General features: G+C 43.4%; 1 protein-coding gene across 1 annotated transcript; it reads right to left on the reverse strand.

Annotated features, from left to right (window-relative positions):
• Positions 1–4,904: 4,904 nt before the first annotated feature.
• On the reverse strand, positions 4,905–14,953 carry LOC117382730 (uncharacterized). Its single transcript, XM_033979961.2, has 7 exons — positions 14,872–14,953; positions 14,470–14,702; positions 14,199–14,333; positions 13,926–14,113; positions 13,761–13,840; positions 13,595–13,678; positions 4,905–5,056 (listed from the first exon to the last, which is right to left on the reverse strand). Exons 2-7 carry the CDS (start codon positions 14,566–14,568, stop codon positions 4,905–4,907), a joined length of 738 nt encoding a protein of 245 aa, XP_033835852.2. The 5' UTR covers positions 14,569–14,702; positions 14,872–14,953.
• Positions 14,954–17,853: the final 2,900 nt, after the last annotated feature.

Below are 17,853 nucleotides of genomic sequence, written 5' to 3' on the forward strand. Positions count from 1 at the left end.
AGGAATTCTACTGTGTCCCTCGTGGTGTCCTTTGGGGGGTGCTCTGGGAGTATGGGGTCCGGGGCCCTTTGCTAAGGGCTATCCGGTCCCTGTATGACCGGAGCAGGAGCTGTGTTCGCATTGCCGACAGTAAGTCAGACCTGTTCCTGGTGCATGTTGGACTCCGCCAGGGCTGCCCTTTGTCACCGGTTCTGTTGATTATATTTATGGACAGAATTTCTAGGTGCAGCCAGTGGCCGGAGGGGGTCTGGTTCGGGAACCACAGGATTTCATCTCTGCTGTTTGCGGATGATGTTGTCCTGATGGCTTCATCGAGCCAAGACCTGCAGCAGGCACTGGGGCGGTTTGCAGCCGAGTGTGAAGTGGCTAGGATGAGAATCAGCTCCTCTAAATCCGAGGCCATGGTTCTCGACCGGGAAAAAGGTGGTTTGCCCTCTCCGGGTGGGTGGTGAGTCTCTGCCCCAAGTGGAGGAGTTCAAGTATCTCGGGGTCTTGTTCACGAGTGAGGGAAGGATGGAGCGTGAGATTGACAGGCGGATCGGTGCAGCGTCTGCAGTGATGCGGTCGCTGTATCGGTCCGTTGTGGTAAAGAAGGAGCTGAGCCCAAAGGCAAAGCTCTCGATTTACCGGTCAATCTATGTTCCAACCCTCACCTATGGTCATGAGCTCTGGGTAATGACCGAAAGGACAAGATCGCGGATACAAGTGGCCAAAATGAGTTTCCTTCGCAGGGTGGCCAGGGGATAGGGTGAGGAGCTCGGAGTAGAGCCGCTGCTCCTACACATCAAGAGGAGCCCGCTGAGGTGGCTCGGGCATCTGCTCAGGATGCCTCCTGGACACCTCCCTAGGGAGGTGTTCTGGGCATGTCCCACCAGGAGGAGGCCCTGGGGAAGACCCAGAACACGCTGGAGGGACTATGTCTCTCGGGTGGCCTAGGAATGCCTTGGGGTCCCACTGGAGGAGCTGGAGGACGTGTCTGCCGTGGGGGAAGTCTGGGAGTCGATGTTTAGACGGCTGCCCCCGCGACCCAGCCCTGGATAAGTGGAAGAAAATGGATGGATAGACTCATGAAACAGGCCTGGACATAAATGGTACCTTTAACTTAATATTTTGTTGCACAACCTTTTGAGGCAATCACTGCAATCAAACGATTCCTATAACTGTCAATGAGACTTCTGCACCTCTCAGCAGGTATGTTGGCCCACTCCTCATGAACAAACTGCTCCAGTTGTCTCAGGTTTGAAGGGTGCCTTTTATAGATGGCATCTTTCATGTTTTGGGTCATTGTCGTGTTGTAAAATCCATGACCTGCGACTGACACCAAGCTTTCTGACACTGGCCAGCACATTTCTCTCTAGAATCCCTTGATAGTCTTGAGATTTCATTGTACCCTGCACAGATTCAAGACACCCTGTGCCAGAAGTAGTAAAGCAACCCCAGAACATAACAGAGCCTCCTCCATGTTTCACAGTAGGGACAGTGTTCTTTTCTTGATATGCTTCATTTTTCTGTCTGTGAACATAGAGCTGATGTGCCTTGGCAAAAAGTTCCACTTTTGTCTCATCTGTCCATAGGACATTCTCCCAGAAGCTTTGTGGCTTGTCAACATGTAGTTTGGCAAATTCAAATCTGGCTTTTTTATGATTTGTTTTCAACAATGGTGTCCTTCTTGGTTGTCTCCCAGTCCACTTTGGCTCAAACAACGACGGGTGGTGCAATCTGACACTGATGTTCCTTGAGCATGAAGTTCACCTTTAATATCTATAGAAGTTTTTCTGGGCTCTTTTGTTACCATTCGTATTATCCGTCTCTTTGTCATCAATTTTCCTCCTGCTGCCATGACCAAGGAGGTTGGCTACAGTCCCATGGATCTTAAATTTCTGAATAATATGTGCAGCTGTAGTTACAGGAACATCAAGCTGCTTGGAGAGGGTCTTATAGCCTTTACCTTTAACATGCTTGTCTATAATTTTATTTCTAATCTCCTGAGACAACTCTTTCCTTTGCTTCCTCTGGTCCATGTTAAGTGTGGTACACACCATGTCACCTAACAGCACAGTGACTGCCTCTAGCCATATATATAGGCCCACTGACTGATTACATGATTGTAGACACCTGTGATGCTAATTAGTGGACACACCTTGGATTCACATGTCCCTTTGGTCACATTATTTTCAGTCTTTTCTAGGGGTACCATCATTTTTGTCCAGGCCTGTTCCATGAGTTTACTTTAATTTTTTTTTAATATAATTCTGTTGAAGCATGGTTGAAAAGCAATGTGTAACTTTCATTGGTTAAATTTCATAGAATTTTTATTTATTATAATTTTTTTTAAAAATCAGATTCAAGTTATTTCTGTGATCATCATGGGTTTTTCTTTCATTAAGGGTGCCAACAATTTTGTCCAAATGTGTATCACAAAAGCATTTCCTGCCTCTATCGATATTGACAAAATCAAATCCTGCAAACAAAGAGACAGTGAGGACCCTGAAGAATTTTTCACACATTTAATAGAAGTGTATAACACCCACTGTGGATTTACAAGATCTGATCATTTAGGTGTGACTCAGGATGTTTGGGAAACATACTTGTGCAACTACTTCATCAGTGGACTAAAAACAGACATTTCTTCAGCTGTGAAGAAAACCTACATTGGCTGCAATGCTGCTCGCCTAAATGAACTGAAACAACACGCCATATATGCATATGTACAGGCTAAACAGAAAGAAAAGAATGAAACAACAAAGAATGCAGAAAGAGCTGCATATGGCAGCAATAACTATCTACAATAAGACCCAACAATATGAACGTGAAAATCACCCACTGCATTTACAATTTCATTTACAATACATTTTACAATTTCTGATTTATTTCAAACAACTACAGACTCATCAGCCACCATGTAAGCAGAGCAAATATGGAGAATAAATTCAAGTAGGTCCCAGTTCTAGATATTATATAAGGTCGTTTTCACACTTAATAGTCCAGTAGACTCGGTTCGATTCAGGACCAAAATTGAAACATTGTTAACATTTTCAACTGGAGCGGTTTGCTTTCACACTGCTTTTTGTCAAATGAACCAAACCTTTTGAGAAGCTTGTCTAATCCTTCACATGTGGTGGCGCTGTACCAAAAACCATGGAAGGAAACGAGACAAAAAACCATGAAGAAGAAATGCCGCTCGTCTATTGGTCAATACAACGCAACTTCTTTTCCGCAGGGAAATGTAAACAAAATGGCGTGGCGTCAGGTTTTAGTAATGCTCTATTTTAACTGACATATATTTTTGTCAAACCATATTTCTATGAGGGCTTTTACCTCCTCTTCACTCCATGTCTGACCACGAGCCATTTCTCCGCTCCGCTAGCTTTGCACCCGTGTTTGTTTTGGCTTTATTTACCCAGAATGCTCTGCATGTAATCCGCTTCCTGTCTTTGGAGCGGCCTGTGGTCCGCTTGGCGTTCACATATGCATTCGAACCGTACCAGAGTTCACTTCAACCGGAGCGAGACCTAGGTTTTTTGGCGGACCAGAGTTCGCTTTTTTGGACCGTATCAGAGTTCGATTGCGCATTCACACCTAACCAAATTCAAGTTGGATTAAAGCGTACTAACCAGTGCTAGTGTGAATACGACCTAAATGTCAGACAAGTACAGGTTAGACCGGCGAGGAGCGAGGTGCCGGGTGTGAGCCAGAGTGCGGGAATGCGTCGCGGGGAGCAGGGACAGGAACAGGGAGTAACCAGTACTGGAGCGGGAGACAGGAACAGGGACAGAGCCAAGAGCAACGGAGGCAGGGAGCGGGAACCAGAGCGGGAGGCGAGGTGCTAGCCGGGGTGCAGGACGAGACAAGGTGGTGGAGACAAGACGTACAATACCGGAGCAGGAACACGGGGTCAGGAGCAGAGCCAGATGCAGAGGAGCTGGGATGGTCCAGGGAGCAGGAATGTTTGACATGCAGACGATCTGGCACCGACTGTCTTGTCCTGGCTCCTCTTATCCACGGCAGGTGGCGTTGATTGCGCTGATAGGATGCAGGTGCGCGCGAGAGGAGCCAGGAACTCCGCCCACCTCCAGGATCAGCCAGGCGAGGGAGGGAAAAAGCACAAAACAATACTGGCAACACTAACAGCAGTAACAATAATGGTCACAATGGTCCTGTGATTAACTAGGCATGTTTAAGTTGGCTTTAAGTCTGCCACGCTCTAGCTTGGGACTGGGGTCACGTGCTTCTGGGGAACCAAATAAATATTTACAACAATAAAACAGTGAATAATTAATGCTAGTTGTAGTTGTAAATGATCAAATATTGTTATTTACTGTGAACCCAGATCATTAATAAAAGTTAATTTATTTTATTTATTCAACCTTTATTTAACCAGGAAAGTCCCATTGAGATTAAAAACCTCTTAATAAGTGTCATTATTAGCACTGCAAGAGAGTAAACAATAAACACTGCTTTTAGTATTATTTCCTCTGGGTAGAATAAATACTCCGCTAGAGTAAAATTCTGAAAACACTGCTCAGTGTCATCTGCTTACTCTGAAAGAGTAAAATTGACAGAGAATATTTCTATTCTGAAGCTAGAGTAAATCTTACTCTGTACAGATAAAAACCAAATACACTCAGAAACAGAGAGAAATTGTACTCTGTAAGTGTTAATTTCACAATGGAAAATTTACTGTGCAGGACTAAATCAGGTCTGAACCAAGTCTAAACCAGGTCTAAACCAGGACTGAACCAGAGACCAGGTCTACTCCAGAGATGACACCCAGACACAAGTTCATTCATTACATTTATTCAAATTTAAAAAATCATTCATTAAAGAAATATCAGAAATAAAAACAAACATGAGATTTTTCTGTAAACAACATTCCACTAAGCTAGTCCTGGTTCAGTCCTGGTTCAGTCCAGGTCCAGTCCCTGTATGATCCTTGGTACCAGGTCGCGTGCGTCTCTCATGGCTGTGGTCCAGCTCTGGGGGAGGGTGCGATCTCTGTGAGCGGCTGAAGCCCAAAGCAGAGCTCCAAGCGCGGCCCCACGGCTGCAGTTCTCCCCTGAAGAACCACAACAACCAGAGAACCAGCAAATCAGAACAAAAGAATCAGAACCAGAGAATCAATCAGAATCAGGAAATCAGAGTCAAAAAATAATACTCAGAATCAGAGAATCAGAGAATCATAACCAGAACCAGAGAATCAGAGAATCATAACCAGAGAATCAGAGGATCAGAACCAAAAAATCACAGAACAAAGAATCAGGGAATCAGAACCAAGGTATCAGAACCAGAGAGTCAGGGAATCAGAACCAGAGAATCAGAATCCAGGAATCAGAACCAGAGAATCAGGGAATCAGAACCAGACAATCAGAAGAAGAAAATCAGAACGTGAGAATCAGAACCAGAGAATCAGGGAATCAGAACCAGAGAATTGGAACCAGGGAATCAGAGCCAGGTGATCAAGGAATCAGAACCAGAACCAGAGAATTAGGGAATCTGAACAGGAGAATCAGAGAACCAGAACCAAAGAATCCAGAGAACTAGAACCAGAACACAGATTAGAACCTCCAGGCCCTAGGCTATGGCTCGTGTCTCTGTAATGACTCATGTTTGTCCTGGGTTCTATTTAAAATGCAGTTTGTGAGAGCCAAGTTTGGTTTGTGTTTAGTAATACATGCAAATTTAGAGTCTTAATATTTTAATGTTAATAAGTGCTGTTTTACATTAATATTTGATTTATATGGATAAGCTACACACAGCCACACATTGTAAGAAAACCAGCTCATTGTGGATCAATGGACATTTGTGGATGGATTTGAGGCAACAAGAAAAGGAACTGGAGTCGCTGCAATTGTAAAGAACGTGAGTAAAATGGTACTTTGACAATGCGATGCAGTTAAGTGAGCTATTAGCCAAGCTACCTGCTAACTGGAAGAATTAAGTTGGATGAAGATAACCCAGGCATTCTTGCAGATACTAAGGTTGTTAAAGTTGAACTCAGGGCACACGAGGAAAGGCTACATTGTGCTATTAACCTAAGGAAAGCTAAGCTAGCTAAGCTAACACAGCACAGTGACGCAAGTGCACCAATTAACGGAAAATGAAGATGATTCCTGCCTAGAGGAAATTAAACAGTTGATGGAGGATTTTGCTCCATCAATATGATATGAACATGATCAAGAATCCTGCTTTGAGCCTAAGGCTAGAAAATTTAGGACCTTTGCTGAAACAGCCTACACTCGGATTAAAGAGATTGTATTGCATACATCAAAGGACATTTTGCAATCATCAGACAGCATTTCCAATGCATCATTCTCAAAGAGCTCCAAGGCATCTTCACTTTCACTCATCTCGTGCATCAGGAGCTTTGTCTACTCATCTGAAAGCTGAGATAGAGCGAGGTACACTGCTTATCAAGGAATCTTCTTTGAAACAGAAACAAATGCTGGAGGAAACGGAAGGTAAACTCAAAAGAGAAAAGAAGGAGCTAGAAATACAAACAGCACTGGCAGAAAATGAGGTGAAGCTCAAGATTCTCAGTGAATTTGAAGAATGCGACGCCAAAGCATTCATGATGGAATGAACGTGTATGCTGAATCACGCACAGATCGAAAGTTGCCAGCTCTCAACCAGTCACCGAGTGAGTCAACCCCTCACACAACAAAGACATGCACAGCATATTAACACCCTCCAAAGTGCACCAAGAACAAGTGTTGCCAAAACTAGACTATCACAGATAGGAGATGGATTGCAGAACGTTAACAATAAGTACTAGTACTAACGAAACAGCAAAAGTCTGCAACCTTGCCACCTGAGAACATTCCTGTGTTTAACGTTGATGCGTTGGAGTATCGACTTTTTGAACATGGTATGGAGGACAAGACTGAAAGTAACAACAACAGATTGTAATACCTGGAGCAGTACACAAGTGGACAGCCACGGGAGTTGATTAGGAGTACACATGGATCCCACACATAGGTATAATGAAGCCAAGAAACTATTGGTAGAACACTGGAAATGCCTACAAGATTTCAGTGGCATACATCAACAAAGCTCTGAGCTAGCCCACCCTCAAGTCAGATGACGGAGAATCTCTCCACACTTTTTGCCTCTATCTCACAAGATGTTGTAATATGATGAGGAATGTGGAATACATGGACACAGCTAACATGCGTGCTATCATTGCCAAGCTTCTATACAAACTGAGAGAAAGCTGGAGAACATTTGCATGTGGAATACATGAGTGGGAACAATGCAGAGCCAAGTTTGAAGACCTTGTGAATTTTGTCAATAAGCAAGCCAAAGAAGCTTTGCACCCACTGTATGGAGACATTAAGGATGGTGCAGCTAGGAACCAAGTCAAAGATCAAGTGGATGACAGGTTGCTAAGGAGAAGTACTAACAAAGAGGCTTCACTACAGCAGCAACTATCACTAGTAACCAAGAAGATAAGCAAAGAGTAAAGCTACTAGCAAGCAGGTTTGTGCATTTTCTAAGCCCTGTCTCTTTTGTCATGGTGCCGAGCATGTAATGGAACAGTGCAAGAAGATGAAGAAATCCCTTCATAAAGAAAAGGCTGACTTCTTGTGAACTAAAGGTCTGTGCTTCAGTTGCCTAAAACAAGGACACATGAGTAACTCATGCAAGGGGAAAATGAGTTGCCAGGTTTGCTCACAGACACAGCCTACTGTGCTACACTTAAAGATTAGTCTTTAAGTGTAGCACAGTAGGATGTGTCTGTGAATGGATTTATGGGAATGGATACATCAGCTCATAATGTAGAAGACATAGAGCACATCTTGGCTATAGTACCAGTTCAAGTCAAATCCAAAAGAGGAAAAAAGTTGATGCAAACTCACACTTTCCTCGACCCTGGAAGTACTGCCTGCTTCTGTACCGAAGAGTTAATGCAAGAGTTTAGTCTCGCCGGTATAAACACAAACCTTTTATTAAAAACTATGGGAGAAGAAAGAGTCAACAGTAGTTAAATTGTGTCTGGATTGGAAGTGAGCAGTTTAGACATCAATGACTTTCTGGAACTGCCAGACATGTATAGTCACAGTCACATTCCAGCATCCACTGAAAACATTCCTTCACAACATTACGTGAACAAGTGGCCCTACCTTCAACAAGTGTCTATCTCCAAGATTGATGCTAAGATTGGTTTCCTTATTGGAACTAATGCACCTAAAGCTATTGAACCTTGGCAGGTCCTCAAAGGAAAAGCTTCTCAAGGTGCAACAAGTGGACTGATACAGGTTTCAGTTAATCACATTTCAGTAAGCACACTTGAGAAGCTCTTGAGTCAGCAGTTTAAGAGTGACTTCCCTGAATGTGGAAATGATGAGGAGCAGGAAATGTCAAGAGAGGACATGCAGTTTCTTGACCTGGTTAAACAGTTAGCCGCCCTTGTGGAAGGAACTTACAGCATCTCCCTGCCACTGAGAAACAAATACGTTCAAATGCGTAACAACTGCAAAGTGGCTGAGAAACATGCTATGAACTTAAAGCAGACGTTTTTGAAAAATTCCTCATTCCACACAGAATACTCAATGTTCATGAACATTATTGAAAAAGGATATGCTGTTAAAGTACCCAAGAAAGATCTCAGTCGCGCTGATGGTAAGGTCTGGTACCCGCCACATCATGGGGTCTATCACCCCAAGAAGCACAAACTCAGAGTAGTGTTTGACTATGGAGCCTCGTACCAGGACGTTAAATCAAAAGCTATTACAGGGACAAAATCTTACAAGTACTCTTATCGGTGTCATTATCAGATTCAGACAAGAGGAAGTAGCCCTTAAGACGGGCATAGAGGCAATGTTCCACCAGGTCAAGGGGCCTGATGAAGACTCTGACCTTCTGTAGTAGACATCTGGTGACATCACTCCAGAAATGGTTGAGTACAAAATGGTGGTAAACCTGTTTGGTGCTACTTTGTCAGCAAGTTGCGCCAGCTTTGCCATGCGCAAATGCGCTGAAGACAACAGAGATCAGTTCAACAGTCAAGCAGTTGACACAGTGCTCCACATTTTATACATGGATGTCTAAACTCTGTGCCCTCTGGTTGGAAGTTGTGCAGCTATACCACAACTTGAGAGCAGTATGTCAAATAGGTGGATTCAGACTCACAAAGTGGATAAGCAACAACAGAGCAGTGCTGTCTGCTGTCAGAAGATGAGAGAGCAACAGAAGTTAAAGACCTTGATCTGGATCAGGATGTACTTCCCATTGAAAGAGCTTTGGGAGTTCATTGGTGCATTCAGTCTGACACCTTCAGGTTCAGGATCATATTGTCAGACAAAGCTCCCACCAGGCTAAACATCTTATCCATTGTTAGTTCAGTTTATGATCCATTGGGGATCCTAGCACAGTTACCCTTCAGGCAAAGAAGATTCTGCAACTTTGCATACGGAAAATTGGCTGGAATGTTGTCATACCAGATGATCCTGCTCATAAATGGTTTGATTGGAAGAATCAGCGTCACCAACTGGAGAACATTAGTGTCCCAAAATGTTTTAAGCCTGTGGGCTTTGGTGAGGCAGTCTGCAACCAGCTGCATCACTTTGTCGATGCTAGTGAAGAAGGCTACGGGACAGTTAGTTACTTGTTACAAAGAAACAGCAGTCACCATGTCCACTGTTCATTTGTGTTAGGAAAGGCAAGAGTGGCCCCACTGAAACTCATGACAGTCCCGTGCATGGAACTGACTGCAGCCACTATGGCAGCTTGCAAGGACAAAGCATTGAGATCCGAACTACAGTCGCTGACAAAAGTCTTGTCGCTTATCCATTTTGTAGAAGCTTATAACCTGACTTTAAATTAATCAATTGGTCTTAGAAATATCTCATATGAAAGCTAAAACCCTCCCAAATTATGCTCAATATACTAAAATAAATTTGCTTCACTGAAGAAAGATTGATCATTTAATGAACACAGAAAGATCCGATTTTGGCAAGACAAACGTTTTGTCGCCTACAGAAAATTGAACAAATAAATTTACTTCAAATACAAAAATATGTTGCATAACGTCAGTGAATTAAGTCGTGGTACTGTGAGATCCATATTTAATATCTTGTATGACTTCCATGAGCTTGAAGGACTGCATCCATGCGGTTCGACAATGATTCATACAATTTGTTGATGAAGTCATCAGGAATAGCAAAGAAAGCAATCTTACATGCCTCCCAGAGTTCATCAAGATTCTTTGGTTTTGCCTTCCATGCTTCCTCTTTCATTCTACCCCAGACATGCTCAATGATGTTCATGTCTGGTGACTGGGCTGGCCAGTCCTGGAGCACCTTGATCTTCTTCACCTTGAGGAACTTTGATGTAGAGATAGAATTATGCGATGGAGCACCATCCTGCTGCAAAATTTGACCCCTTTTATGGTTGGGAATGTAAGAGGTAGCTAATACTTCTTGATATTTTAGTCTATTGATATTGCCTTCCACCCTGCAAATGTCTCGCACACCCCCATACTGTATGTAACCCCAGACCATGATTTTTCCGCCACCAAACTTAACTGTTTTCTGGGTGAATCTTGGATCCATGCGGGCTCCAGTAGGTCTCTTGCGATATTTGCAGTGGCTGTGATGTAATTCAACCGAGGATTCATCTGAGAAATCCACCTTCTGCCACTTTTCCAGTATCCATCCTTTTAGCAGACTGTGGGCCTTGGCAAATGCGACACGTTTTTTTAATTGCCTTTTGTTTAGTGCTGGTTTCTGTGCACTGATTCGACCATGGAGGCCATTTCGAGACATTCTACAAACTGTTCTGGTTGACACAGGGACTTGAGGTGACCAGGCCTGGTGGAGCTCTGCTGCAGTGGAAAAGGGGCTGGCCTTGGATTTTCGAATCAACAAACGGTCCTCCCGAGCAGTTGTCTTGCGGGGTCTGCCGGACCTGGGCTTGTCAAAAACATCTCCAGTCTTTTCAGATCTTTTTCTTATTCTTTGTACTTGACGCTGAGACACATTGAAGGTGTCAGCCACCTCAGCAGTGGATCTGGTCTTCAGCCTCTTAATAATTAACGCTTTGGTCTCAGGGTGGATCTTAGGCATGTTATCAGAGGTCAAGTTGCAGTTGATGTGAAGGTCTGGTGTGCTGGGGTTCTTTATATACACACCCACTAATTGATTGATCAGTAACTGATCACAGGTGAGGCTGTAATCTAGGATTGGGTGCATCATATGACAAGGCGACAAGACTTTTGCCTTGCCAAAATCTGACCTTTCTGTGTTCATTAAATGTTCATTAAATGATCAATCTTTCTTCAGTGAAGCAAATTTATTTTAGTATACTGAGCATAATTTGGGAGGGTTTTAGCTTTCATATGAGACATTTCTAAAAACCAATCGATTGATTTAAAGTCAGGTTATAAGCTTTTGTTTCTACAAAATGGATAAGCGACAATACTTTTGTCAGGGACTGTACATCTACCACTCCAGATATCAGTTTTATAGTCAGACAATACCAAGATTCTTAAATACATTCGTAATACAAGTAGATTCCATACTTTCGTTGCTAATCGTGTAGATGTTATCCTGAAGTGTTCCCATCCAAATCAGTGGAGGTACGTCAATACCTCACATAACCCTGCAGATTTCGCATCAAGGGGAATTAAGGCAGAGAACTTTATGCAAAGCCACGTTTTGGATACAGCACTACTACTGCTACTACTACTACTAAAACTCAAGCTGAAGTTGGAAAGGAAATAAACAGCTTCAAGGAAAACCTGTTTCAAACCAAGTTAACAATGGATGACCTCACAGCAACTGAGGAAGTGATTATTCGCTACTGCCAAGCAAAGTTTTTTCAATGGAGCTTGCTGCTATCAGACAAGGTCAAGGCATAAAAAGAAGTGGTAGTGTTTTCAAGCTGAATCCAGTAATCAAAAAGGACATTCTCAGGGTTGGAGAAAGGCTCAGCAGAGCTGCATTACCTGAAGAGTCAAAACGTCCATCAATATTGAACAAAGATCTTCATGTTACAAGACTTATCATCAGAGAAATACACAAGAATCTGGCTCACTGCGGTCGCAATCACGCACTGTCTAAGTTGAGAACTAAGTATTGGATTCCTGGTACCAACTCAGCAATAAGAAAGATTCTCTCAAGATGCATAGTCTGTAGATGTGCACAAGGAGTTGCAGGACAACAACAAATGGCCGACCTTTTTAGAGACAGAGCCCTGCCAGACGACCCTCCATTTACTAAGACAGGAGTGGACTACTTATAACTTACTAATTTATCCCTCTCTTCATCACTTTATAGCTAAAAGAGGCCAAATAAAGATCCTCTGCTCGGACAATGCTGAACAGGAGCTCAGGAGATCCATGGAAGAAAGGAATGTCTCCAAGATTGATGATTGGCTTCAACAACACAACAATGGATCTTCAACCCTCCCACTGGTTCTCACGACGGAGGTGTTTAGAAGAGATTAATTAAGTCCATAAAGAAAATCATGAGTGCAACTCTGAAACTGCTGACACTGGACGAAGACGGCCTGTACACTCTGCTATGTGGGGAAGAAGCCATTATCAATAGTCGATGGATAACTAAGGCATCCAGTGACCCAAACGATCTTGAGGTGCTTACACCCAACCACCTCCAGACCACACCCACCCTGCCTCCTGGACTGTTTGATAGACGGGATCTCTATGCCAGGAAAAGATGGAAACAAATTCAGTATATGTCTGACATATTCTGGAAGCGGTGGACGAGAGAAGAGTGGCAGAAATGGACTCGTCCAACATGCAACTTTGCCATAGGAGACATTGTGATCATCGTTGACAACTCTTCCCCATGCATTTCCTGGGTCACAGGTAAAGTGGTCCAAATAACCCCAGACAAGACTGGGATGGTCAAGTGAGAGTCAAAACTAAGACAAGTACACTGGACTGGCCCATTATGAAGATTTGCCTCCTCTCCTGCAAGAGGCTGAGTTAGACAATCACTAAAAGAGACTGCTACATTCTGCATTCAGCAGAGTTGTATGCTTTGGCTCCACATGTCTATGTTCGAGAACTGTAACAGGGTCACAATTAATCTTTTTTACATCGGAGTCCAGTGGAAGTTATTTTCTCTTCAATAAAAATACACAAGTAACACAATTCTCTCATTTCTCCTTCATCTTGAGGATAAACCTCTTTGTGTAAAATTGTAGTTTTATCTGATTTGACAGAATCAGGTAAAACTATAATTTATATTTAAATCATGACGCAGTTTGTGAAGAACAGGAAGTCGGGAGTCCCACACTGATGATGTCACATTGATGACATCACACTGGGAGAATTCTGTCAGATAATAAACACAGTGGCCCAGTGTACCACATGGCTGCTAGATAACAGTTATGGTATTCTCTACTGTGATGTCATGATTTACAACAAGGAAGTAAAATTTTAAACCTAAAAAATGTCCAAACTTGGAAACAGGATTATGCCTGTTTATGTCACATCTTGAATATAATGATCTTAGTGAAATTAGAAGCCTGGCATAGTTCAATGCAAATCATATCTGATATCTTTGTAATGACCTGTACGCATTGAACATAAACGTACTACTTGTTTAATAGAAACAGTTATAACTCTGACCTCCACAGTTGGTGTTGGTGAGAATGCCCCCTACTGGATTGTCGTGGAACTCATGGGCCAGGTGGAACAGGCTGCTCAGGGCTCCTACACACGCAGAGTCAGGATTAAGAACTAAGCCAGGATTAAATGTGAACTAAAGTAGAGACTCTACAGGGTCCACACTCACCTGAGCTGTAGCAGGCTAGGCCCAGCTCTCCCACTGCCCTCTGATGAACCCTCAGCCTCTGTTCAGAGCCCACAGGAAACCTGCACATGACCAGAGTCATCCTGGTTCAGTCCTGGTTCAGTCCTGGTTCAGTCCTGGTTCAATTCTGGATCAGTCCTGGTTCACCTCTGGGCTTCCTTGCTGTAGCTAACGCTGATTTCCCATTGGCCGAGAGCCTTCAGAGCGCACTCAGACTGTACCTGCAGACAGGCCCCGCCCACCACGGCATGTAGTGTTTTGGCATACAGTGCCACCGTTTGGAGTGCATTTGGGTGCGGGTGGGTCAGCGTCACCATCTCCACCGCTGCGCGCACCTGACGAGACAATATGGATGCAAGTACAGTCCAGAGATGACAGAGTGAATGTGAGTACGGATCAGGCAGAGACAGAGGGACTCACTGCTGTCTCCTGATTGGCCGACGCGGACAGCAGCACGAAGGGGAGGATCATGGGTAAGCAGCCGATGGAGTCAAGCTGTGAGTCCGTACAAGTTTTCAACTTTCTGCAACTCCGAGCCTCGGCAAAACTCAGGATCTAGAACAGAGGAAGTTGGCTCCTGTCCATCTATGCCCCAGACCATAAACTGTGACCAGTCATTCTCCAGGAGGATCCAATGTAGAGGAGGTTTCAGAGATCGTAGTAGCAGTAGTAGTCGTAATATTAGTGTTACCTGCTCAGGTGAGGTGGGTCTGTCCATACTCCAGTCCTTGAAGAAGTCCCGGTGCCAGGACTCGGCGTAAGAGTCCCGGTGAGACACTGGGGTGGTCATGAAGTCCACGTAGTCCTTCAGAACGACAGCCCGAGCTTCAGGACCAGAACAGTCCTTGAACCGAGTCTGGACCAGACTTAGAGCGGCCCGAAGAGACACCAGCACGTTTAAAGTGTTATCTCCTGCATCCAGACCTGAGAACAGGACAGAACTAGGACTGAACCAGGACAGAACCAGGACTGAACCAGGACTAAACCAGGACTAAACCACAACTGAACCAGGACTGAACCAGGACTAAACCAGGTCTAAATCAAGACTGAAGCAGAACTGAACCAGGACTAAACCAGGACTGAAGCTCCAGACCTTGGTGGTAGTGCACAGTTCCGCTTGGGTCTCTCCACAGGTGCAGCTTATCGTGGAGGATGAGGGTCCCGATCACCTCCGGCTCTTTCTGAGACAAAATGGAGGTTCGGCCGCTCCCTGCTGAAAACATAAAAACCAGGTCAGAACTAGGATTAAAGCAAGACTAAAACGGGTATAGAACTGCACTAAATCAAGCCTAATCCAAGACCAATCCAGTACTGGACCATGTCTAGACCAGGATCAGCCCGACTAGCTTCTGACCATAGTCTGTATAAAGAAGTGGACTGAGTGAGTGTGCCGTCTCCAAATGAAGCTCATCGAGGTTAGCAGTTACAGTGGCTAATCTGGAGCCAAGTTCCATATTTGGAATTCTGACTGCAACTATCATAGCAACCAAAAGAGCCAATCAGGTGTGAAGCTATTGAAGGTACTGCCCACACCACTAGTTTAGCAGGGAGTGGTCACTTAGCAACACTGTCAATAAAACCTAGCGGAAGCAAAAGAAGGCACCTGATTGGTCTGGACAAAAATAGTCAAATAAAAACCGGAGGATCACGTAGAGTGGGTTAATAGCAACATTTTAAGGTGAGAATGACGAGTCTGACAGCAACAGTTTTTACACAGAGACTGAATTGGAGCCAGAGTCAGTGGAGCTAAATGGTGCACATGCTCACTTCCTGATTGGAACGCGGCGGCTAGCGGGTTAGCTATCCACAGTGTTGTCAAAAAGCATTTGCACCCTTACCGATTTCATACTTTTTCCTGCACCTTTGTAACTCTAAGCCATTTCAAATCAAGCAAACTTAAATATTAGACAAAGATAACTCACAAGTAAACACAAAATGCAGTTTTAAGTGCTGATTTTATTTATGGCGGGAAAAAATCCATCTGAACCTACATGGCCCATGTGAAAATGTAATTGTCCCTAAACCTAATAACTGGTTGAACCACCCTTAGCAACAACAACTGCAGTCAAGGATTTGTGATAACTGTATTTTACATCGCTGTGGAGGAATTTTGACCAACTTTTCTTTGGAAAATTGTTTTAAATCAGCCACACTGGAGGGTTTTCGAGCATGAACTGCCTCTTACTGCCACAGTATCTCTAATGGGTTCACGTCTGGACTTTGACTAGGCTACTCCAAAACCCTCATTTTTTTTTTTTTTTTTTTTAAGTCATTCAGAAGCAGACTAGCTGGTGTGCTTTGGATCATTATCCTGCTGCAAAAACCAAGTGTGCTTCAGCTTGAGGTTAGGAACTGATGGCCGGACATTCTCCTTCAGGATTTGTTGGTAGAGAGGAGAGTTCATGGTTCTTTCAATAACCGTAAGTCGTCCAGGTCCTGACGCAGCCCATGATACTACCACCACCATGTTTCACTGTTGGCATGATGTTCTTTTTATCAAATGCTGTGTTTATTTTACGCCAGATGTAAGGGGATGCACTCCTTCCACAAAGTTCAACTTTTGTTTCATCAGTCCACAGAATATTTTCCCAAAAGCTTTGGGGATCATCAAGATATTTTTTTGGCAAAAGTAAGACAAGCCTTTATGTTCTTTTTTGTCAGCAGTGGCTTTGGCCTTGGAACTCACCATGCTTGCCATTTTTGCCTACTCTCTTTCTCAAGGTTGAGTCATGAATGCTGACCTCTACTGAGGCACGTGAGGTCTGCAATTGTTTAGATGTTGTTCTGGTTTCCTTTGTGACCTCTTGGAACAGTCGTCGCTGTGCTCTTGGGGTAATTTTTGTAGGCTGGCCACTCCTGGGAAGGTTCACCACTGTACCATGCTCTCTCCATTTGTGGATAATGGCTCTCACCGTGGTTCACTGGAGTCCCAATGATTTAGAAACGGCTTTGTAACCTTTTCCAGACTGAGACATGTCAATTACTTTCGTAACTGCTCCTGAATTTCTTTCGATGTCTTGGGTTCAATATGGCTTACTTTACCTTGTCAGAAAGGTTCTATTTAAGTGATCCCTAGATTTGAAAGGACTGGCACCAATCAGGCCTGGATGTGGTCATGAAATTGAACTCAGCTTTCCACAATAATATCGATTAATCACAGTTACCTCATCATTTAACAAGGGGAGCCATTACTTTTTCACACAGGATAATATTTTTCCCTTAACAAATAAAATCATCACACAAAAACTGCATTTTATGTTTACTTGGGTTATCTTTGTTTAATATTTATTTTGTTTTTTTTATGATCTGAAACAGTTAAATGTGACACACGTGCAAAAAAGTAAGAAATCAGGAAGGGGCAAATACTTTTTCATAGCACTATAGTTCTAACCTGGGTTAGACAGGCTCATGATGCTGGAGGGGTGGGTCTCTTTGGGGGCTCTGAAGTCCGAGATCCAAGACCCAAACTGGGACTTAATGTTGTCCACTTGGTAGAACCAGTGCACGGGCATTGCCATGGCATCACCCGCACACATACCCCAGAGGGCGGAGCAGACGGAGCAGGTGATGGACATCTCTGTGAGCCAATCAGAGGAGAAGAGAGACTTGTGAGCCAATCAGAGGAGAGGCATTTAAACAGTAAAAAAGTAAAGTAAAAGAATGTAATCACATTGCTCACATCAGAGTTACATATTTACGTGTCATTTAAACAAGGTTCCCTCTCGGACGGCATCTGATGTAAACTATAATTCATCATGATCAAATCAAAAAACAAAGTTAAATCTGTCAACTGGACAGCCTGTCTAGTTAACAGATTTAACTATTACTATTAAGCTTTTACTATGGATCAGACCTGGATGACTGAGGAATTGCACAGACATGATCAAATATAATAATACTACATGTGACAGTGATGTTTACATGCATATCAATCTTATTATGATCGAATTTCTGGAGTCGTCAGACTTAAATATTAGTATTATGAAAGTATTATGGCAGTGTATATATATATATATATATATATATATATATATCTCTATATCTCAAGACTAACAGTCTGTTAGCCATGAGGAGC

This window comes from Periophthalmus magnuspinnatus, chromosome 15, assembly GCF_009829125.3.
Source record: "Periophthalmus magnuspinnatus isolate fPerMag1 chromosome 15, fPerMag1.2.pri, whole genome shotgun sequence".
NCBI lineage: Eukaryota > Metazoa > Chordata > Actinopteri > Gobiiformes > Gobiidae > Periophthalmus > Periophthalmus magnuspinnatus.